The sequence below is a fragment of the Cnephaeus nilssonii genome (assembly GCF_951640355.1).
Source record: "Cnephaeus nilssonii genome assembly, chromosome: 11".
Taxonomy (NCBI): domain Eukaryota; kingdom Metazoa; phylum Chordata; class Mammalia; order Chiroptera; family Vespertilionidae; genus Cnephaeus; species Cnephaeus nilssonii.
The window spans coordinates 36,790,068-36,814,887 of NC_137082.1; the positions used below are offsets into that span (position 1 = coordinate 36,790,068).

At 41.6% G+C, this 24,820-nt stretch overlaps 1 protein-coding gene across 3 annotated transcripts in view; it reads left to right on the plus strand.

The window, feature by feature from the left end:
- Positions 1-24,820, plus strand: part of PHF20 (PHD finger protein 20) — a 120,766-nt gene that overhangs the window by 76,640 nt on the left and 19,306 nt on the right. For all 3 annotated transcript variants that reach the window (XM_079783522.1, XM_079783524.1, XM_079783523.1), the window contains 4 exons: positions 6,368-6,646; positions 14,777-14,875; positions 15,784-15,951; positions 16,873-17,051. In XM_079783522.1, the coding sequence (XP_079639648.1) occupies positions 6,368-6,646; positions 14,777-14,875; positions 15,784-15,951; positions 16,873-17,051 (725 nt within the window). The remainder of the gene's footprint in view (positions 1-6,367; positions 6,647-14,776; positions 14,876-15,783; positions 15,952-16,872; positions 17,052-24,820) is intronic.

Here is a 24,820-nt window from a genome sequence, read left to right on the forward strand (position 1 = left end):
CTTCCACCACCCTGTTTGTTTTGTCACAGGAACACCTTTCTGGGGAGGAGCATAATGTGAAAAAGTAAAAGAATTTTGTTGCTTTTTCTACTGTGAAAATAATATGGCCATTATAAACACATTAGAAAACATGGAGAAGTAGAGTTCTCTGGGGTCTCTTTTATAAGGGTACTAATCCCATTTATAACCTAATCACCTCTCAAAAGCCCCTTCTCCAAATACCATATTTGGGATTAGGCTTCAACATATAAATTTTGGGGATCTATAGTGTTATCATACCAGGTATATCTTTATTTCAGTAGATAGTTTGACCATATCTCTCTTGAAATCTATCTGTGGACAAGAAGGAAATAGATATATGAATGTGTTGGTGATCTGCATAGATGAAATTGAATTGGCTCAGGCAACTCTACCCACAGTGTAGTTTAATTGATTGTGTCAGCCTAAAATCTATTCCAAAGGCAGTCCTCAGTTCTCTCCTACTGGATCTTTATCAACAACTTGGCAAAACACCTAAGAATGTATGGGATTACAGAATCGAGGGTTATAAAATTATTGGAATAAAATAATCAGATGGAGTTTAATATGGGTAAATGTAACTTCCAATATATAGTTTGACAAAACTGTTTGGGGAACATGGAAATACACTTTAATCCATGTTTTAAAAAGACAACACAGAGTTCAGAGTTTTAATGGCCTAAGCTTGGTACTCCTTAGCATTAGTATAATGTGATTTTTTTTTTTTTAAATCTTTGGCTGCATTTGTAAAAGTAAGATGTCCTAAAAGGTGGGGATTATAATACCACTGGTTTATAGCAGGTTTTGGATTTCACATTTTTAGAAGGATGTAGACAAAAGTGAGTGCTTACTAGAATGATGTGTCTCCCAGCCAGAGCTTATGAGTGCTGGTCAAAGGGATGTTTTATTTGGTTGATAATTATAACAGCTGTTTCCAGCTATGTTCCATAAATGACAAGCCTATTTTCTAAGATGTATTTATATTAGAAACTAGAGGCCTGGTGCATGAAATCGTGCATGGGTGGGGTCCCTCAGCCTGGCCAGCAATCAGGGCCAATCGGGGCCTTCTTGCCCAGTCCTGATTGGGACTGATCCCCAGGGGGAGGGACCACGGGAGGTTGGCCAGCCGGCCAGAGGGAGGGACTGCAGGAGGTTGGCCGGCCGCGGTAGGTTCGCTGTGGGAGTGCACTGACCACCGGGGGCAGCTCCTGCATTGAGCGTTTGCCCCCTGATGATCAGTGTGCAACATAGCGACTGGTGGATCAGTCGTTTGGTCGACCAGTTGTAACGGTTGCTTAGGCTTTTATATATATAGACTAGAGGCCCGGTGCATGAAATTCATGCACTCAAGTGGCAGGGGGGGTTCCTCAGCCAGGCCTGCGCCCTCTCGCAGTCTGGGAGCCCTCAGGGGAAATCCTTAGCACTGCTGTGGAGGGGAGAGAGACTCCTGCCATCGCCGCTGCGCTCGCCAGCCGTGAGCCCAGCTCAGGGCTTCTGGCTGAGCGGCGCTCCCCCTGTGGGAGTGCACTGACCACCAGGGAGCAGCTCCTGCGTTGAGTGTCTGCCCCCTGGTGTCAGTGCACATCATAGCAACTGGTTGTTCCACCATTCGGTCAGTTTGCATGTTAGCCTTTTATTTTATAGGATGGCCTGCTTTGGGCCAAGTACATGCTATTTATAGCCCTCTCTCTAGCGCTTTGAAATAGGTGTTACTATTACCTTTATATATGAGAAACTGAATAATCAGAATATTTTAAAAATGTGCACAGCTTATTTATACAACTAATGAAGGGTAAAGTTGACTTTAAAATTGGCCATTTCCATTATATAGCATAATGCCTCTGGCATGAGCATGCACTGAAGGTGGGAGTGTAGTGACTTCTGTTCTTCTACTTATAAACAGGTTAATTCCTGAAAGGCTATTCATAAGTAACATTTGTTCACAACCCAAAATAGTACTCTGTAGTAATAAGACACTTAAATGCCAGATACTTTTCTAGGATCCTTGCATGTAATTTATTTAATTCTCACAACTCAGTGAAGTTATCATTATTATCTCCATCCTGCACATGAGGAAACTGAGGCAGGAGTAAGTAGAAGACTCAGGATTTAAACCAGGTTGTCCAGCTGCAGAGCCCATTTTTTTTTTTTTTTTAATTCTCACCCGAGAATATTTTTTCCATTGATTTTCAGACAGAGTGGAAGCGGCGGGGGCGGGTGGGGGGGTGGTGGGGAGAAAGAAAGAGAAAGAAAGAACATGGACGTGAGAGAGACACATCAATTGGTTGCCTCCTGCAAGCACCCCAACCAGGGATGGAAAGTGAACCTGCAACTGAGGTATGTGCCCTTGACCAGAAATTGAACCTGCAACCCTTCAGTCTTTGGGCTGACGTTCTAACCATTGAACAACCTGTCAGGCTATATTATATATTTTCTCAATCTTTCAATATGTTTTTATTGATTTCAGAGAGGAAGAGAGAAGGAGAGAGAGAGAGAAACATCAATGATGAGAGAGAATCATCGATCGGCTGCCTCCTGCATGCCCCTTATAGGGGGTTAAGCCCACAACCTGGATGTGTGCCCTGACCGGGAATCTAACTATGACCTTCTGGTTCATAGGTTGACTGTTAACCACTGAGCACACCGGCTGGGCTATATATATTTTTAAAATATGTTTTTATTGATTTTTAGAGAGAGAGGAAGGGAGAGGGATATAGAGATAGAAACTGAGAAACATCAATCAGCTGCCTCCTACATGCCCCCTTCTGGGGATCGAGCTCACAACCTGGGCATGTGCCCTGACTGGAATCAAACCAGGGACCTCTTGGTTCCTGGGTTGAAGCTCAACCATTGAGCAACACTGGCTGGGCAGTAATTTTTTATAAAATTGGTTCAAAGTTCTTATTTTCAACTCTTTTTTCATATATAGACTTTAACATTTTTATTTAAAAATTATTTCATTTATATATAATTGGTATATTATTAGTTTAGGTGTTGAATATAGTGATTTGACATTTTATGCCTTACAATGTGATCATTCCACTAATTCTAGTAATCATCTGTCACTGCAAACCTATGACTATATTGTAAGCTATATTCTCGTTTACCTTTTTCACTCATCCCCATCTTCCTTCCCTCTGGCAACTATCCCTTTGCTCTCTGTTTCTGTGTGTGTATTTTTTTTTAGATTTGTATTAAGTGAAACGATAGTATTTATCTTCCTACTGACATATTTCACTTGGCATAATACCCTCTAGGTCCATCCATCCATGTTGTCGCAAATAATATTTCATTCTTTATTGTGTAATATTTCATTGTTTATATATACCACATCTACTTTATCCATTCATTATATTGATGGACACCTAGGTTGCTTCCATATCTTGGCTATTGCTGCAATGAAAATAGGGGTGCATATATCTTTTGAAATTAGTGTTTTCATTTTATTCAGATAAATACCCAGAGGTGGAATTGCTGGGTCGTATGGTAGATCTATTTTTAGTTTTTTGAGGAACTTTATACTGTTTTCCGTAGTGGCTGCACTAATTTGCAGTCCTATTAACAGTACACTAGGGTTCCCTTTTCTCCACATCCTCGCCAAAACATTATTTGTTGATTTTTTTATGGCAGCCATTCTTTCTAGTGGGAGGTGGTATTATTTGCATTTCCCTGATGATCAGTGATGTTGAGCATCTTTTCATATTTCTGTTGGCTGTCTGTATGTCTTCTTTGGAGAAATGTCTCTTCATGTCCTCCATTCACTTTTGGATTGTTTATTTTATTTTTTGATATTGAGTTGTATGAGTTCCTTATATGGTTTGGATATCAACCCCTTATTGGATATATCATTTACAAATATATTCTTCCATTTAGTAGGTCCTCCTTTTGTTTTGTTGATGGTTTCCTTTGCTGTGGAGAAATTTTTTAGTTTCATGAAGTTCTATTTGATTATTTTTGCCTTTGTTTTTCTTTTTTGGGGGGACATAGCCAAAAACACATTACTCAGACTGATGTCAAATAGTTTGCTACCTATGTTTTCTTCTAGGAGTTTTATGGTTTCAGGCCTTACATGTAAGTCTAATCCACTTTGAGTTTATTTTTGTATCTATATATATAAAAACCTAATGGCTGTTATTGGTCGACCGGTCGCTGTGATGGGCACTGACCACCAGGGGGCAGACACTTAATGCAGGAGCTGCCTCCTGGTGGTCAGTGTGCTCCCACAGCGGGAGCGCCACTCAGCCAGAAGCTGGGCTCATGGCTGGCGAGTGCAGCTGTGGTGGCGGGAGCCTCTGCTGCAGTGCTACTGAGTGGTGGCAGCAGGTGTAGCGGGGCCAGGATGAGTGGGAGTGGCGTGGTGCCCAGCCCTGGCTCGGTCTCCTCCCTGGCCACCTGCCACTTGGTGCACTGCTACATCCCACACTGCTACAATACGACATCCCCTGAGGGGTCCCAAATTGCGAGAGGGCGCAGGTCAGGCTGAGGGACCCCTCCGGTGCATGAATTGGTGCACCAGGCCTCTAGTATGGTATAAGAGAGTGGTCCAGTTTATTTTTTCTTCTTGTCATGTATCTGTCCAGTTTTCCCAGCACCACTTGCTGAAGGTCATTTTCAATTCTTAAAATTTTCTTAAGTTCAAAGATGTTTGTATTTTAGCATTCTTCTTTTTCTTTTTAAAGCATTCTTCTTTTGCATTATAAGTAAATTTTCACAAATGTGAAAATAAGTAAATTTTCACAAATGCAAGTCAAAGGATGGTGGCGTTTACTTGAACTTGGCTGCTCTCGTCCTCAGGTGGGGCAGTCAGTAATGCTCTCTGATCTCAGACCTTAGCTTTGTTTCCATAGTGGTAAGTGGAGTTGTCTGGAATGATTTTTTAAATACTGTCATATAGAAAAGGAATTATTAGGCTGAACCATAGGAAATGGCCAATATTAGCCTTTTTAATCCTACAAAAAAATGTCAAGTTTATATGGTTCACCCTAATAGGTCCAAAAGGAGGAAATTCGAGAGAAACCATTTGTATTTGGTTTTAATAAAGAATTAAATAAGGAAGAAAGAAAGAATTTTAGAATATAGCAGAGGTTAGAGTTTTTAATTTCTCTACTGATATGCTTGTTCTATAGTATTAGTTTGAGAAATATGTATTCCATTTTACTTCATGTTACTTTTTCTTCTCTTAACTGCATCTAACTGATTTGAGCCTCTTTCTTATATCTCTTGTCCGGATGGAAAATGATTTTAAGGAGTTCTGCTTTGGGATGTGTGTATATAATTTTTTACTTGTTTGAATTGCCTATATAACAGCATCCATCAGCTCATCAAGCCTACCAGTTTTGAAATCATACCCTAGTGCTCCATAGAGTATGATTTAGATTGAGTTTAAGGATTTAAAAATTTATTTTGATTATGGAATGTACTTCAGAAAGTAATCATATTTATGAATTTTTAGCACACTATTTGCTTCTAGTGGAACTTGTATCATTCATTGCATTTAGGAAAAACTTGTTTCACTCAAGAGAGCATATTCTTGAGTAACCTATTCTGTAGAGGTATGGCTTGAGTTTAAGGTGATTGCTCTCATCAAGTGAGGGCCCTGAAGGGATTCCTCAATAAACAGATTTTCTAACACATGAAGGCCTTGTGACAGCTTTATTTTTTGTCACTGATGCATGATAGACCATTGCCTTCTGTTTGTTTTTTTCTAGGGGGTGGGGGTCAAACTTTGTCTCTTGAATTTGATCATTGAGCCCTCTTAAGTTCTCCTCATGCCTTCCAGCTCCATTCAATTGTTTGTTTTTTTATAGTCTCTGAGCCCTTTTGATGAAACAAAGTACATGGTAGTGAAATCTCAAAAACATTCTATACTAAAACCTTTGTAACAGTTACACTGTCCTTGTGTAAAAACTGCTGTAAGATCCCTTAGGTGTATAAAGAGATCCCACTAGAAGAATCCCTAGTTCTGTCCACACAGATTGCTACTGGAATGCTGGTGAATCTGAGTCTGGCCCAATTCATGAGTGACAAGTGCTGGGGTGGGATCCTGATTTTTGTTTTTAGGATTTTCCCTTCTTTTCCCAAAGTCTGAGAACTAGGGCAGCTTCAGAAAACAACAGCATGTTGATCTCTTCTTTCAAAATGTGAATTACAGTTGAGTCTCTGTTATTTACCCTAAAGTTCTATTTCTTCTCTCCAAACAGTAATCATTGGGAGATAATGGCAGTCTGATTGATATCTCCAGCTACATATGCATGCTATTCTTTCACTTTCTATTTCATTGTGTTAATGTGTGTTTTGTAACAACTAGTATAAACACAAGGGATCTTTGTTTTTTTGTTTTTTTTTCTAGTAACAAATACTTTTAAGAAAACAGGTGATATTGTGACATCTAAAGCACCAGCTGTTGACCTAGACCACAAATTTAGGTGCAAGGTTGTGGATTGTTTAAAATTTTTCCGCAAAGCCAAGCTGTTGCACTATCACATGAAGTATTTCCATGGAATGGAGAAGTCTCCAGAGCCAGAGGAGAGCCTAGGAAAGAGGCATGTCCAAACAAGAGGTTCTTCAGCTTCAGATAGGGCCAGCCAGGAGAGCCTGACCAGGAAGCGAGTCTCTGCCAGTTCCCCAAGTAAGTATTTTCATTCTGTGTTGTATCTGTATCATGGAACACACTGCTGCTCAAGTCTCAGTGGTTACATTTCTAACATAGAAAGCAGGTGTTGATATGGTCCAATTGAGTACCAAAAGATTGAAAATGACACGTGATCCTCAGGGATTGCATTATGGGGGAAGCAGAAATACCTAACTCATTCTTACCTCAGCCTCTTGCTGTTCAAGTTACCCTGAGAAAGTCACTTGGCCTTTGAAGGCTTTTGGTATTTCCAGTATGAAGTAGGGACAGTCAAGGAAAGGGAACTTCTTCCAGAGCCAGCAGGAGAACTTGTGCTCAGAACAGCATGGCTGCAGTCATCCCATCCCCCATCCCTGCCTGCAGGACAGAGGAACAAAAGAACTAAAAGATGATATGTGATTTTCCTGTGTGGTCAAAATTTGAGTCTTGATTTTATGATAATTGCAACTGAAAATGTTTCATTATAGCATTGTTTATTTTGCATAGACACTACCCTGGTGGTAGTAAGGGCTACCATAAAATCTCATGCTCATGTTTTATTACAGAGAACCTTCTAGGAGATTTCTTCTGAAACTTACAGAAATTGAAAAATTACATTTTTTTCTGGGGAATTGCAGGAGAATTAGTGAGTTTTCAGTAAATTCTACAAGCTTCCTGGCTTTTTACCTAAAACTGTAACATTATTGTATACTAGAGGCCCGATGCACGAAATTAGTGCAAGAGTAGGCCTTCCTTTCCCTGGCTGCCGGCACCGGTTTTCCTCTGACACCTGGGACCCAGGATTCCCTCTGGCCGCCAGCAGGTACCTGGGACCCAGGCTTCCCTCACAGCCCTGGCTTCATCCAGAAGGTTGTCCGGTGTAATTAGCATATTACGCTATTATTATTATAATATTTAGCTTATAGCTTATCCATTAAAATACATAGGTATTCGATGGCATGTGAAACTCCTGGGGCATCTGACAGCATGTATAAAATCAGGTTTCAGGACAGTAGGGCAGGGTCATGCAGACTAAGGTGGTCTCTTGACCCTGTGTATGAAACCAATAGACAGGGTGTTACTATTTGGTGTAATTAAGAAACCTAGGTGATTGAGTTCCTACTTTTATTTACTGCTCTTGGATCTCAACTATATATATAAAGAGCCAGGGTCCGTAACGTCCAAAATGACCGAACGGATGACCAAACATTGAAAGTCGGTCCTGCAGTCAATGCTGTGTTGCCGTGGTGACCCAGCACTGACTGCTGCGCTGTGGGCGCCGTGGCGACCCAGCACTGACTGCTGAGGGGGCTGCAGATCAGGCCCGGAGAGAGACCTGGAGAGAGGCCCGGAGAGAGAAGCAGGGTCTGATCTGAAGCCTCTGTGGCAGCTGTTGATCAGCCCTTGCCTCTCTTTCTCTCTGGGCCTTGCCAGCAGCTACGGGGCTGCTGATCAGCCCCGCCTCTCTGATCAGGCCCAGAGATAGGCCCAGAGATGCTGACTGGCATAGAAATCGATCGATCAGAACCAAATCTGGGTGAACTGCGAGGAGCCAATGGCTTCCTAGGAGGTGGAGCTTTTGACGCTGACTGGCATAGAAACTGACCAATCAGAACCAAATCTGGGTGAACTGCGAGGAGCCAATGGCTACCTAGGAGGCGGAGCTTTTGACACTGACTGTAATAGAAACCGACCAATCAGAACCAAATCTTGGTGAACTGTGAAGGTAGAACCTAAGGTGGCGACTGAGGAGGGGTTTTAAGGGCAACTGCTGTTTGGTGTAAGGTGTAAGAAGTCAGTTCAATTTTTTAATGACTGGTTTGGCAGTATAGTCATATGGCTGGCTATCAGTCCAGATATAGGGATTACGTATTTTTGTCTGCCAAGAGCATCTCCTCCTGCTAAAAAAGGCTTTTCCCCCATTTAAGCAATCCTATCCTATATAATCTATACTAATAAAAGGGTAATATGCTAATTAGACCAGGTCGACCGGACATCTGACTTCCTTCTGGACAAAGCCATGGTGGTGGAGGCCGAGGCAGAGGCAGGTAGGGGCAATCAGGCCGGCAGGGGAGGGCAGTTGGGGGCAAGATCAGGCCAGCAGGGGGTTGGGGGCAATGAGGCCGGCATGGGAGGGCAGTTGGGGGCGAGATCAGGTCGGCAGGGGAGGGCAGTTAGGGATGATCAGGCAGGTAGAGACATTTAGGGGCAATCAGGCAGGCAGGGGAGAGCAGTTAGGGGCAAGATCAGGCCAGCAGGGGAGGGCAGTTAGGGGGATCAGGCAGGCAGGCAGAGGGGTTAGGGGCAATCAGGCAGGCAGAGGGCAGTTAGTGGCTATCAGGCAGGCAGGCAGGTGAGTGGTTAGGAGCCAGCAGTCCTAGATTACCCCCCCCCCCCCATGCACGAATTTTGTGCACTGGGCCAGTAGTATTAATATAAAGTAAGTCTTCACTTTATGTTGTCAGTAGGTTCTGTGACTTTAAGTGAAACAATGTATAATGAAGCCAATTTTTTACCATAGGCTAATTGATCTAAATAATTAATTCCTGCCTCTGCCACTAACCAGCAGGAGCCTCTGTTATTATAATCTGTGAACCCAGGTCAGTAGACATGTTCATGCTGCTGGCTATCAATGAGAGCAAACATAGCAGGGTATTCAGGAGATTCCACAGGCCCCAGCGCCCCAGAAGGCACCCCCTGTTCCAGGCATCTCCTCTTACTTTTCTCCCATCAAGGCCTCTGACCATTTCCTCACTGTTTTGCTGGTACTTGACTAATCTGATAACTAAATTTCTTAAGTTTTGAAAGAATAAAACCAGCTTAATAGCTCACTTGTATTTTTGGCATATCTAAGTTTCACCTCAGACTTGCTAAGAAAACCCTTATCTTTAGGAGTAGAATTTCAGACATTTGAGGGGAGTTCAGCTGGGGAGATGTTTCCGGGTGAGACTCTGACACCAGGCAGCCTGTGTCCTGGTTTACAGGCATTGTGAACTTGACCTTATGCTTAAGTGGAAAACAGAATATTAAAGAATTTGTGTTGCTTGGGGATAATTACTGTAAAAAAAATACCCTCCTTATGCTGAGTGCTCAGATTATGACCAATGGAAACTTGGGTTCTAATAGTTTTCTCAGAGGGAGATTCCTGACCAGAAAACTCTGCAAAGATGATTTTTGGTGTAACCCCTCAATTTTCCTGCCAGTAATGTTGAGTGGGAGAAGCTCTTCTGTTGAGTGGGAGAAGCAGTTCTGGTCTGAGAGTCCAGAGACTGAGTCTTTATTTTCTTTTTAAATAGATATTTTTATTGTTTTCAGAGAGGAAGGGAGAGGGAGAGAGAAACATCAGTGATGAAAGAGAATCATTGATTGGCTGCCTCCTGCACACCCGCTACTGGGGATGGAGCCTGAAACCTGGGCATGTGCCCTGATCACCAAAGCCTGCTGGTTCATAGGTTAATGCTCAACTACTTAACCACATTGGCTGGGCCAAAGACCAAATCTTAGTAGCAGTCCTGCTATTGTCTACTTGTGCTCTCAGCTCATCACAGATCTGACTTCCTTGTTTCTGAAGTGATGAGGTAGGACTAAGTATGAATAAGACAAGGACTTTTCATATGGGTACAAAAGCACGTGAACAGATACAGTGAAAAGGGCTAAGTCCAATGTCAGGGACATATAAAGTACTGTGGGGACACAGATTCAGATTTTGCCTATAGAGCAGGGTGAGATGTTGAGAGAAGATGGCATTTGAGTTAGCTTTAAAGGGTATGCGTAGGTAAGGGTTGGACCAGAAGTCAGAGGAATAGGAAAGGCATCCCTGTGCTGGGAACAAGCAGAGCAAAGGTTTAGAGTCATTGAGGACAACAAACTGTCATGATAGTCCCTAAAGTGCCCTTCTGACTCTTGCTTTCAGATGTTTCCTCTTCCCTTTAGTCTCATAAGTGAATTTGGAAGGTCAGTGTAGATTTACTTTTCCAAATGAGGTTTCTTACAGTACTAGAATACATTTAATAAATTCTCTTCAGGGGCAAGTTTAGGCTTCCTTGGTACTGTATTGGGTTTGTTTCTGCATATGTGAGTTCAGTCCAGAGTAGAGGTTTGGCTCACAAAGAATATTCTAGGACAAAAGGGAACCTTTGGTTCATGTTCTCACTCTGAATAAATCTTAGCTTTAGGCCAGAATGAGCCTTTGGGCAGTGGGCGCTTCTTTGTCACCATCTGCACATTTTTTCTTGTGGTATTAGACTGGCCTTCTCATAGGGACTAGTGCTTTTTCCTTTAATGGAAGAGAGTAATATGAACTTAATTAGGGTATAGATTACTATGTCAAAGTAGTTGGCTTTAACAAGACAGGTTTATTTCCTTCTCTGGTCAGACTGCAAGCTCCCACAGTGGCTCTATGAAATTGTCCAGGACTAGCCTTTTCCTCATTGTTCCATCAGGCCTAAGGTTAAGGTGTTGCTCTCCTCTGCATGATCCAGAATTGCTTATCATCTTGCCTGTCTTTTAGCTGCTGGGAAGGGAAAGGGAGGGCATGCATCTTTCTTTTAAGGGCACAACCCAAAAGTACCACAATCACTTCTGTTCATATCCCAAATATGTGTACCTGGCTGTAACTCTGTCCGGGGAAGCTGGAAAATGTATTCTTTTCTTGTAGAAGAAGTGGAGAAAAGGGTATTGGAGAATGCATAGCAGTCTGTGTCATATGAGCTACAATAGAAAAATATAGGGCTTGAGGGAGAGATTTATTGGAGGGCCATTTTGGGCTGATATCTGGGTGGGATGCCTGGTGGGGGATGATGGGAGATAAAGCTGGGAGAGTAGACATGGTGAAATGATGGTGTTAGGTCGTGAGCATCACTTCCTCTGATAGGCAATGAGAATCTCTCCAAGAGCATACACACTTCTACTATGTCCTTGAGCTGCCATCCCCTCGTGCAGATCAGAACATGCTCTAGTCCAGTGATGGGCAACCTTTTGAGCTTGGTGTGTCAAACTTCGCCAAAAAACTGAGCATAACTCGGGTAGTGTGTCACTTTGAGGAAAAAACGTTATTTCGCAAATGTTTCATCCTCAGGAGCAGCAAATGTTTCATCCTCGGCATGCGGCCACCTCAGCGGCTGCGTGTCATCAGAAATGGCTACGCTTGTCAGTGCTGACACGCATGTCATAGGTTCGCCATCACTGACCTAGTGTCTTACTATCTCACCTGTCACTGCTGTTTTCAGGTTGAGTACCTTTGTTATAGGATGGTAGCCCATAACATATGCTGCTTCATTCAAATTTAACAAGAGGGTAAGAGCTTTTTACTCTTTTAATAAGTGTTGGACCAGAGTCCAAAGTTTGGGTCAGATTAGTCCATTCCTGTTCCTGCCTTACGAACCAGTTGGCCCAGGTTCAGATTATCTAAGGCTATCACTGTGACAAGGGGCAGGGGATTACTCTTATTGGTTTAGCTCAATGTGGAGTCATTTCTGTCCAAACCCCTTAAATGCTGCACAATGAAGTAAGGGTAGGGGAGGTTATGGGAGATACCCACAATGTCTGCTACATTAGCAAGTACTAAGTGAGCAAAGAAACGTGCACAGTCAAGGAAGGGGTGGTTGTGGTGTTGAACTATAGAGCAGCTCCATGTCATGTGCTCGTTTCCTATTACAGGGCCCAAGGCTTCCCAGATCTTTTAATAGATCTGAGTTCATCTTTTTCTGTACACCAGTTTATGTGATTTTGCAGCTTCTCTGAATTTCACTTCTTCCTCTGCAACGTAGTAATAATGTTATGGTATAGCTGTATTTTATGCAAAATTGAAGTTTAAGACTTTGAAGTGTGTGATACTAAAAAATCTTATCTTAATGTACAAAATTTGAATTAATATAAATCCCAAGAAATTGAGAAAACTCATCAACCACATGATTTCAAAGCCGGTAGGCCAATGAGAGTGTGTTTATTATACCTTCATTTTATGGGAACATTAGTCAGGAATTATGTGAGTTTGAATAATATGGGGTCTTCAGGAATCCCTTGTATGGAATGAGTTGCCCCATCCTTCTCTTACTGCCTACTGCTGGTTTCCCTAAAGGATGTGATGCTGTTTTTGTTTCTTTGTTTTTGTTTTATATTTTTATTGATTTCAGAGAGGAAGGGAGAGGGAGAGAGAGATAGAAACATTAGTGATGAGAGCAAGTCATTGATCAGCTGCCTCCTGCATGCCCCCTACTGGGGATCAGGCCTGCAACCCGGGCATGTGCCCTTGACCGGATTGAACCCGGGACCCTTCAGTCCGCAGGCCAATGCTCTATCCACTGAGCCAAACCAGTTAGGGCTGATGCTGTTTTATAAAATGGTAAATGCAAAGGAGATTGTTGTTGAGAAGCCCAAAGGAACTCCCATACTTAGGTGCTAACTGGGTATGGCCTAGATTTTGGGTATTTATAACCTGCATCTCCATCTCTCTATCTCAAGGATCCAGGACGTAGGTGATACCTCTCCTTCAGCCAGTTCTGCTACTAATTGGGGTTATTGCTGTTAGCATTTCACAAAACTAATGGGTACAGTTTAGTTTGGAGGTAATTTTAACCAGAACTTACAAATTAAAAATTGGATTGGGCAACAGTTTCTATATGTGAGTAGGTGAAGATACATCATAGTACTCCTAGTACTCCTTCCTTTCAGTAGCCTCCTAAGTCACTCATGGTAAAGGCCAACTTCCTTATAAGGCCCTACATCAGTGGTTCTCAACCTTTCTAATGCCGCGACCCTTTAATACAGTTCCTCATGTTGTGGTGACCCCCAACCATAAAATTATTTTCATTGCTACTTCATAACTGTAATTTTGCTACCGTTATGAATCGTAAGGTAAATATCTGTGTTTTCCGATGGTTTTAAGCGACCCTGCTAGTGGTTCTCAACCTGTGGGTCGCGACAGGTTGAGAACTGGTAGCAGGGTCTCGACCCACAGGTTGAGAACCACTAGCAGGGTCGCCTAAGACCATCGGAAAATACAGATATTTACATTACGATTCATAACAGTAGCAAAATTACAGTTATGAAGTAGCAACGAAAATAATTTTATGGTTGGGGGTCACCACAACATGAGGAACTGCATTAGAAAGGTTGAGAACCACTGCCCTGCATGATCTGCCGGTAGCCCACATCATCATCTTTTTCTTAGCCTAATTCTAATTTCACTTCTGATGGAGACATACAGGCCTCCTTACTATTTACTGATTTCAAATCTATGGAAAAGCAATGGACTTTTGTATATTAACCTTGTATTTTGCAGCCTTACCATAATCACTATTAGTTCCAGTTTTTGTTTTGTTAATTCTTTGGGATTTTTCTGCATAGATAATCATGTCTCTGCAAATGGAGTTTTAGTTCTTCCCTTCCCAATCTGTATTTTATTTCCTTATCTTACTGTACTGGCTAATAAGTATAGTACGATGTTGAGTTAGGAGTGTTGTGTGGGGACAAAAAGTTTGGACAGGGAGTATTGATAACTTAAGGAATTTTGCTGTGAAGAGTAGCAGAGAATGAAGTTGTGGTATTTGGTGAATTGTTCATTTTTAATGGGTATAATTCACAAAAATTAGGTTTTGTGAATTGTATCTCAATTATAAAAGGGGGAAAAAAGTATAAAACAAAGTCCTGACACCCAGGTCACACCTCAAGCCAATAAAATCAGAATTTCTGTGGGTGGGACCTGGGCAATCACTTTTTAAAAATCTTCCCTGGTGATTGCAGTATGTATCCAGTGTTGAGAAGCACTGATAAAAGTAAGGTTGGGAAACTTTTTTTCTGTAAAGGGCCAGACAATAAATATCTTCAGCTTTGAGAGCCACAAGGTCTCTGTCAGCTCTGTGGTTGACATATGAAAGCAGTTATAGTCAGAATATAACGAATGAGCATGGTGTGTTTTAATAAAACTTATTTACAATAACAGGCAGTGGGCCAGAGTTTGCTGACCCCAGGTCTAAAGGCTAAGGTGATGGAGAAAGGGCTACAGCGCCCTGAGGACAGAACCAGACCCAGAATTCTGTTCTACCATTTGTTTTAGTTCTTCACATTGGCCATGCTTAAGCATAAACACCCCAAGAGTTGTAAACAAAATGTTAGAATGCCAGTACTTACACTTGTATTTAATTCTAGCTGCAAAAGACAAGGAAAAGAATAAAGAGAAGAAATTCAAAGAGTTTGTGAGAATGAAGCCAAAGAAGAAAAAGAAAAAGAAGAAGAAAACCAAACCTGGTAATTTTTTCCTGGAGGGTGTTTCACTTGGGTTTCCTTAACATGGGTGGGCTGAGGGGTTGCTTTCTCCCCGGTCCTGGCCTCTGAGCTTGCACGGAGGAGAGGAAGGTCAGCAGGCCTTTACTGACCTGCTAGGCTTAGCCCTGGCTGGGGAGAAGCCTACTCACCCTGGGAGTTATAATACCACATTGGAATTTAGGAAAGCCCTCCCTCTTACTTCATTGGCCAGTGTGCTCTTCCATAGGGCAGTGCATAGGAAAGCATCCTGGTAGCAGAGGATATGCAGATAAAGGACTGTATTTGTTTGCACACACGATTCAAACACACATCTCTGAAATATTTCAGGAAAGGATTCATTTATTATTATTATTATTTAATTTTAGAGAGGAAGGGAGAGGGAGAGAAAGATAGAAACATCAATGATGACAGAGAATCTTTCATTCCCTACTGGAGATGGAGCCTGCAACCTGGGCAAGTGCCCTGACCTGGAATCGAACCATGACTTCTGGTTCATAGGTTGATATTCATCCACTGAGCCTTACCAGTTGGGCAGGATTCACTTCTTGAAAAGTGTGTGTCTAGATCTCACCAAAAAAGTTTATTTTCAAAGAAAATCAGTTTTCCAACCTTGGGAACTAGGCTTAGAAAAATAATCTTCTGGCTTAGAAAAACAGTTTTATCAGAAAAGATCAGGGAAGAAGGGTGATGATGAAGGGGAAGCTTTTGGTTTTGAGGTTCTCAGAAGTAGCCAGAAGAATTAATCCCCAAATCTCTCCTCCATACCACTTTGCTCCTGAGCCTTTTAGCTGTTTAAGCAGCAGAGCTATTGGTTGGATGGGGTTGATTCTAGAATGCCCTGAAGATGTCCGGGGGTGGGTGCTTATTCCTTTCTGATCTTGTTTTTTTAGAATGCCCCTGCAGTGAGGAGATCAGTGACACCTGCCAGGAACCTTCTCCACCCAAGGCATTTGCTGTCACCAGGTGTGGGTCCTCACACAAGCCTGGGGTCCATATGAGCCCACAGCTCCATGGCTCAGAATCTGGAAACAACAAAGGGAAAGTGATGAAAGTACCTGGTAAGGAGGCTCTCTGCTGGCTTGATCATTTGTATAGCTCTGTAGTCTGACAAGACTGGAATTACGTTGATATTGTAATCTGCTCTTCAGGCCCTCTGCAAGTATAATCTTTTATATTTTTAAAATAAGTACATCAAATTAAATAAAGGCCATTAGCTGTGCCTTCCTTAAAGTTTCATTATTTCCAACTTTGGTCTCTCAGGTACCTTCAAGCCAGTGTGTCTATAACTAAATTCATTATCCCCATCCCCTTGCACACCTGCTCCCCATTCGGTCATTTCTTATTTGATGGCCTCTGCATCCAACCTGGTTGCTCAAGGAAATCTGAGTCAACCTTGAAGGTTCCCCTTCTCCAGCAACTTGTAGGATGATTGTGTGTTTAACACATTAAGTGCCCTGTCAGTCGCCGGTGACTGACACTGTACTTTCCGTCCGGAAGACAAAACAGGCTGGTCGCTTAACGTGTTAAAAGGAGTTGCTAAGTATGTGCAAAGTATTTAGAACAGTGTCTACAGAATAAGTAATAGGTAAAGGTTACCTATAATTATAACTAGTCAGGCCCCAAGACCTAGTGATTTTAGTTCTGATTATACCTGGAATCTGCCCCTTTCACCACCATCCACAGTTTTAAAGGTGGCTCTGGATACAGACTTGACTAAGCCAGGTCCTGGCTGGATGGGGTGAGGTTGAGGAACACATATGAGTCATTAAGGATGATGATCTGTGTGGTTCATGGAGGAGTTACAGCTTCTTGCCAATGAACTCTGTGACTTTGAGCAGCCATTTACCTTGGGCTTCTCTCTCAGCATACATGATTTGGGGCTGTTACTAGATGACAAGCTGTTACTCTTGACAATCTAAGATTTAAAAATTTTGTAACATAATTTAAAATAGTGCCTGTTACTTTCCCTTTCCTCTCAGAGGAGGATAATCTGAGTGAGTCCTCTTCTGAGAGCTTTCTTTGGAGCGATGAGGAGTATGGCCAAGACGTCGATGTGACCACCAACCCAGATGAGGAACTCGATGGGGATGACCGCTATGATTTTGAAGTGGTCCGCTGCATCTGTGAGATTCAGGAGGAAAATGACTTTATGATTCAGGTAGGTAGAGCTTCCAGGAGACAGGTATAGAGAAGCACAAGCTGGTCCTTGGAGGGAATTTTGAGGGACCACAGTTATAGGCCAGCAAAAGTAGTCACGTCAGAAGCCCCAGATAGGCAGTTTTATCAGCAGATTGAGCTTTGCTTTTTGGTTTAGCTTCCTCTGAATCTTGGCTTGGTGTAAATAGCTTATTAATAGAAGAAGAGAGAACTTGAGGGTTCATTGACTCTAAACCTCTCATGATCTGCCTGGGGCAGCTGGGATCCACAAATAGGGAGGGCCTTGCCTGTGGTCACACTGTGAGGATTTGAACAGCAGGGCCCTCCAAATTTCTGGAATAATCTTCCTGTGGATCCATACCTTCTGTCTGAGGTAAGTTTTCTTATGGCCTAAGGAAATGGCCTTCTCTCTCAGCATATAACTTGTCTGTTTCTTGTTCTTTATTTTCCTGGTATTTGTATTAGTCATTTCCATCTCTGGAATGTGTTTGTGGACTCCCTGCCTGCTTGGGGAGACCATCACTGGCCTGCACCTGCTTTCCTCTGGTCCTTCTCTTGCTCTTAATCACAGTTCTGGTGGAGGTGGTTCCTGTCCAGCTGACTCTAAGAGCTGTCATAAATACCCTACGTGTCTTGGCAGCTGCCTGGCTGTCCAAGGTACCTGAGTTCTTTAAGTAAATCATGGCTATGTTGGTTAAGATTCTTTGAGAGTTTCTTTCCTTTTGATTAGACTTTATGGTAATCTCTGGGAATTCAGGGTGCATGAATAGTCTCAATTACTGCCTGATATTTACGACCTTAAGTATGCCTTAGGTTAGTGGTTTTCAAACTTTTTAAGTATCAGAACTCTTTTTCCTAATGGACTCTTTCACAGAAAATCAAAATGTTTAAAGGTAAAAGCAGCAGTTTAGGGAAAGTTCTAACTGGATGATCTTCACTTTTAAATTTAGAAATGTGTGCCCTGGCCCTTGTGGTTCAATGGTTGGAACCTGGGTCTGTGGACCAAGGGGTCGAGGGTTCAATTTCCGGTCAAGGGCATGTACCTGGATTGCAAGTTCATTTGATCCCAGGCCCCAGTCCAATTGATGTGTCTCTTTCACATCAACGTTTCTCCCTCCCTCCCTTCTTCCCTCCCTCCCTCTCTATTAAAAAAAAAAATTTTTTTTTAAATAAGGAAAAAGAAATATGAATGGTGGGCCTAGTCCCATGAAGTCTGATATGCAGTCAGGATTGTGAGCGACAGTGGCCACCTTGGAGCATTTCAAGTGGCTCAATTATTTTTCTCATTCTGTGAGATAAGCTTAATGCTCATAGCCTTTGTATGGGTGAGTTTTCCTAAACAACGTGTTATGTAGTCACTTTGATTAATCAGAGATGGGAGGAAAAGCTTTGTTCCAAGGCAAAGCTAGCCTAGCAGCACAGAATTATGTGTACTGGCAGGCTGTGTTTGTCTTAACATTAAGCTTGGAACATGTTTGAGTGTGCATTTTATTTTTTAAGTTTGATTTTTAAAAGGGTGTTGGAGATTGTTAGTTTTTTGTTTGTTTGTTAAATCCTCACCTGAAGATAATTGATTCTAGAGAGAGAGGAAGGTTAGGGAGAAGAGGAGGAAGGGAAGGAGGGAAGGAGAGAGAGAGAGAGAGAGACATTGATTGATCACCTCTTATACCGCAATCCAGGTATGTGCCCTGACCAGGAAATAAACCCATGACCCTTTGGTGCACAGGGCGGCACCTTATCCAACTAAGCCATACCGTCCAGGACAAGATTCTTAGTTTTTATCCTGTCTCTCTGGATGTGTGCTCTGTTCTAGGCCTTGGAAGCCTGATTTGGTTCTCATTTGTCCATAGAAATCTTTAGTGGGTGAATAATGAAGGCCCCTCTGGCAAGTTTGTTCTGGCTAATCAGTATGGGAGATAGTGCTGTTCCACTGTGGTCCTTTCTCCATTGATTTTTCTGTAAGTAGCAAGGATCACAGGGTGTTTGAGGGTAGAGTTTGATGTGCCATTCTATGCTTTATGAAGAAGCTAAGTTGGAGCTATTGAGGTATACCAGCTGTTATATGGCAGAGTCCGGAACTGACTTTCATCTCCTGCTTCTCAGGCTCTACATGACCTTCCTCCCAGCTCAGCTTAACACTCTGGCTTCCTATCTGGCATTATGGTGATGATGAGCTCACTTCAGAACCCCTTCGGCTTTGTTGTAGACTTTTCCTGCTATCCACTTGCTGTCCTTCTTGCTTTGTGTTGTAGAAGGACAGTTTCTGACTTTCCCTGTCATGAGCAATATACCTTTTCCACTCAGGAATTTTTAGCAAAAGGCATACATAAATTTAGAGGGAGCTAACTGGAAAAAAATACATTTTAAACTGTTAAAATTTATTCATCATTTAGTTTTAAATGTGTTCGTTATCTAGGAAGGTTCAAATAAATTTTTCTTAAAATAAATTTTAACTTAACGTTGGTAATTTGTACAACCCTAGAATACATTTAGAGTTTGTTTTCTATAAACTCCATACATTACTTTAGAGAAATGATTTTCTTTGACTATTTTCATGATTTGATTGGTATCAACGTTACTTTATTATTTGATTTTATTTACCAGTGCTAATTAAAATCACTAGGTTAAAATCTTACTTAGTAATTACGAATGTTTGAGAAATCTGGGTAACACATTAAATCTGAACATCAGGAAACCCATTTGATATTTAAATTGTTTTAATTACTCTAGGCCAGGTTTTGGCAAACATTTTCTAATAGGACCAAATAATATTTTAGGCCTTGAGGACCATATGGTCCACAGTTGCAACTACTCAACTGTGCTCTAAGCAGCCATAGGCAATATGTAAAATGAATGAGCATGTTCATATGATATTTTACTTACAAAACAGGAGTCCAGCTGGATTTGGCCTGTGGGCTGTAGTTTGCTGACCTTTGCCTTAGAGCAGTGGTCGGCAAACCGCGGCTCTCGAGCCACATGCGACTCTTTGGCCCCTTGAGTGTGGCTCGGCGTTAGAACCACTTCTTCAAAATAGACTCGCCCAGGCCGAAAACCAACTTCTGTGCATGGGCCACGAAGTTTCAATCGCACTGTATGTGCGCGCCCGCACGTGGTATTTTGTGGAAGAGCCACACTCAAGGGGCCAAAGAGCCACATGTGGCTCGAGAGCCGCGGTTTGCCGACCACTGCTCTAAGGCAAAGGTGTGGCTCTTCCCTTGAGTGTGGCTCTTCCACAAAATACCACGGCCTGGGTGAGTCTATTTTGAAGTGGCGTTAGAAGAAGTTTAAGTTTAAAAAATTTGGCTCTCAAAAGAAATTTCAATCATTGTACTGTTGATATTTGGCTCTGTTGACTAATGAGTTTGCCGACCACTGCCCTAGAGCAACAAATATATATTAGATGCCAAACTCCAGTAAAAATTGTGTAGCAGTTTTAACAAGAAGTCCATTTTAAAACTTTTGTTTTAAAATTTATATTGTTTATTTGTTGGTAGCTAATGCATTCACATAGTTCAAAGGCTAAAAGGTATATACATATAGGTATACAGAGAAAAATCTTACCTCCACTCTATCAACAACCCTTCCCTAGAGGCAGCCCTTATCATTTTGTATGTCATTCCACAAACATTTTGTGGCCAAACAAGTAATAACAAATATGTTCTCCCCATTTTTTGTGTGTGTGTGGTGAAATACACATAACATAAAATTTACAATTTTAACCATTTTTAAGTGTATGCAGCATTAAGTGCATTGGCATTGAATGCATTCACACTGCTGTGCAGCTATCTTTTTAAAAATACAAATATTATTTTATATGTAGTATTTTCAATATCTTTTTTTCATATAACAATGTATAAGTTGAAGACCACCTCATTTTCAAATATAAAAAGCTTCCCCGTTCTTTTTTATAGCTGCATAATGGGTGGATGATAATTTATTTAACCCTTCTCCTATTGATGGACATTTAGATTGTTTCTAATCATAACAGTAGTGGGGAAAAAGAACAACAAAAACCAAACAAAAAATAAGTAAATAAAAATAATGATAGCAGTGAACTAATGAATAATTTTCTGTAAGTATATCTGTGGGCCGAGTTTTGGAAATAGAATTCCTGAGCTAAAGGGTACGTGCATTTGTAAGTTTGGCAAGTATTGCTATTTGTCATAGCAATATTATATAAACCCTCTCTGGAGGCAGTACCAAAGAAGTCTTACCAGCACCCTTGTTAGTATACAAGGTACTATCAGACTTTAATAAGAATTAACCAGACTATTTTTACCCAGGGATAACCACTGTTAATATTTTGGAATACACATATACACATGCATATATAAATGAAAAGTATGTTCTTTAAAAACAGTTTTTCATAAGAATAACACTTTTATGATGATGGTAATAAATGTTTATTAAACAAACTTCAGGCAGTACATAAAGTTATAAAAAACTAGAAGCCTGATGCACGAAATTCGTGCAATAGTAGGCCTTCCCTCGCAGCCCTGGCTTCGTCCGTAAGGACATCATTAGCGCATTATGCTTTTATTATTATAGATTGATTGATATTTACATGTAATCCCCATACCTAGAAATATTGTGTATGCATATTATTAGTCTGGTTTTATTTCACATTAATTTATATTAATTCAAGTTACTTTACATTAATTTCATTCTTTTTTTTTTTTTTTTTAATATATATTTTATTGATTTTTTACAGAGAGGAAGGGAGAGGGATAGAGAGTTAGAAACATCAATGAGAGAGAAACATCGATCAGCTGCCTCCTGCACACCTCCTACTGGGGATGTGCCCGCAACCAAGGTACATGCCCTTGACCGGAATCGAACCTGGGACCTTTCAGTCCTCAGGCCGACGCTCTATCCACTGAGCCAAACCGGTTAGGGCTAATTTCATTCTTTTAATGGTTGATTTGAACATCTTTTTATTTAAGAATCATTTTTTTCCCTTTGACTTGTCTGTTCATGTTATTTATCTACTTTTCTGTTGAATAGTGGGTCATTTTACTACTCATTTGTATAGGCTTTTTGTAGATATGTTTTTGTATTGGTTGTTACAAAAAACAGTTACAAATGTTTGTCATCTGATTTTTGGCTTATCTTACAGATTTTATGTTTTTATGAGGCAGGTATATTAAATAATAATTTCTGGGATTTGAATAACAGTTGCTTTCTCATTGGAAGTTCATAAAAATTTATAGAAATGTTGATAAAAGAATTCTCATGGTTTCTTCTGGTACTTTTGAGGTTTCATTTATTTTTTGAAAACCATTTAAATATTTGATCTGCCTGGAATTTATCCTGGTGTAAGGTGAGGGCTATGGCTACCCAGTTGTTCCAGCACTATACCTCACTCTTGCTATCCAGGAATAAGGTGCACCTTACCCTTGACTTAATTTCTGTGTTCCTCAAATAGTATTTAAAAATCTTTCTTCAGCCCTGGCTGGTTTGGCTCAGTGGATAGAGTGTCGGCCTGCGGACTGAAAGGTCCCAGGTTCGATTCCGGTCAAGGGCACATGCCTGGGTTTCAGGCTCGATCTCCAGTAGGGGGCGTGCAGGAGGCAGCCGATCAATGATTCTCTCTCATCATTGATGTTTCTATCTCTCCCCTCTCTTTTCCTCTCTGAAATCAATAAAAATATATTTTTTAAAAATCTTTCTTCATAGAGATCTTGCATGTTTTATTCTTAGTCTTAGGTATTTTTATTCTTAAACAGTCTTTGATTTATTCTTAGATATTTTATCTTTTCTGTTATTCTTGTGCATTTCTAAATTTAAACTTTTAAAAAATGAATAAAGTATTAGGCAGACTCACACAAAGAAAAGTTATTTTGAAATTTTCAACTTGGCTATATTTGATTCAATTGTGGTGAATTCTAGTACTCAAGACTCATTGAGAGACTTTCATTCTTATTACTAGTCTCTTTTCTGCTACTAACTACCTTTGCTGTCATTTAACCTTTATTTCTCTCTGAGCTTTAGTTTCTTCATTGGAAATGGAAGAATTTGGATCAGATCTTACCTGAAGTTTCTCTCCCAGCTCTGCCTGTGTTGATTCTGAATGATCAGCTTCCTAGAGGGTTTATATATGCCCACGAAAGCCCTCTTCATGCCGGGGACTATCTGACTCCAAGTGGCTGATGATTGTCTGAACTTTATTTATTTATTTAATATTTTTTATTGATTTCAGATAGGAAGGGAGAGGGAGAGAGAGATAGAAACATCAATGATGAAAGAGAATCATTGATCGGCTGCTTCCTGCATACCCCCTACTGGGGATCGAGCTCATAACCTGGGCATGTACCCTTGACAGGAATTGAACCTGGGACCCTTCAGTCCGCAGGCTGATGCTCTATCCACTGAGCCAAACCGGCTAGGGCTGTCTGAACTTTAGACTTTTAGTCCCTGTTGCCAGTCAGGGCCCCAGCTTCAAGGCCATGTCAGGAAACTCACTGTCCACCTTCCAGAGCTATTCATTTAGTTGGGTACTTAAAGGTTTTGGGCCCTGCTTTGGAATTGCTTGAAGTATCTTAGTGTCTTTTTTGACATCTGCTTTTCCTCTCCATTTCCTCTGGGCCCTTAGTCCTTAGGCTTACTATCCCCAGGTAATGCTGTCCTCATTGTCTGTACGTTTTTCTCTCTGTACCTCCTGCCCCTCCTTCACCTTCTTTTCCCCACCTCCCCCCTTAATCCAGGGAAGACAGTGGAATTTAGGGGTTAAAAGAACTAGCTTTGCAATTTGCCTGGCTTGTGTTCTGACCCACCTTTGGCTCTCTTCAGCTGTGTGACCTTTGGTAAGGTTTAGAGAAAATAAATGCAAATGCTAGCACATGGTTACTCCAGGAGGTATCAAAGTGAGTTAGATTGCCCCTTAGTAGTAGTAATAGGCTCTTAATACATTAAAGTTGTGAGGTAGGAGCTTTTACACATGACCCACTGATTCCTCATAGACAGCCCCACATGGTTGGTATCCCATTTTGCAGATGGGGAAACTAAAGCTTAATTAAGGTGGAGAAGTTACCTCTGCAGGGTCACACAGCTAATGAATGTCTGAGCCAGAATCAAACTCAGGTTTTTTCATTACAAGTTAACCTTCCTCTGTGTATGTGAACAATTTTTCCTGTGTCAAAAACATCAGAAGAGTTCAATCCTCTAGAAATGAGAGTGAAAGCCATTTTTTTTTGAGACCAGCACTGTTTATTAGACCTAAATGGTCTTCATATGTGCTGTCCAGCATAGTAGCCACTAGCCTCATATGGCTATTAAGCACTTAAGATGTGGCTAGTGGGACTAGGGAACTGAATTTTTAACTTAATTTGTTAATGTAAATATAAAGAGCCACAGGTGGCTAGTGGCTGCTGTATTGCCTAGCACAGTTCTAGATGAATGGTTGCAGCCTAGCACCTGTGTAAGTCAATTGTGGGTGTTCTCTCCTTCTACTTCCCTCTCACCCCTCCTCGCACAGGTGGGCTTATTTTTGGACTAGAGGCCCGGTGCACAAGTTCATGCACGGGTGGGATCTGGCCAGCCTGCCCCATGGGGGCCAATCGGGGTAATCCAGCCCGGCGGGGGGGGGGGGGGGGGGGGAGGGGACGCTGGTGGCCCCGCCCCCGATCAGGGGGTGGCGATCGGGGCCAGGCTGGCTGGGGGGAGGGGCGATCAGGCTGGTTGGCCCCCGCAGTGCATGTCATAGCAACCAGTCATTCCGGTTGTTCTGTCATTCTGGTTGCTTGGCATATATATATGGGGAGGATACCCTCT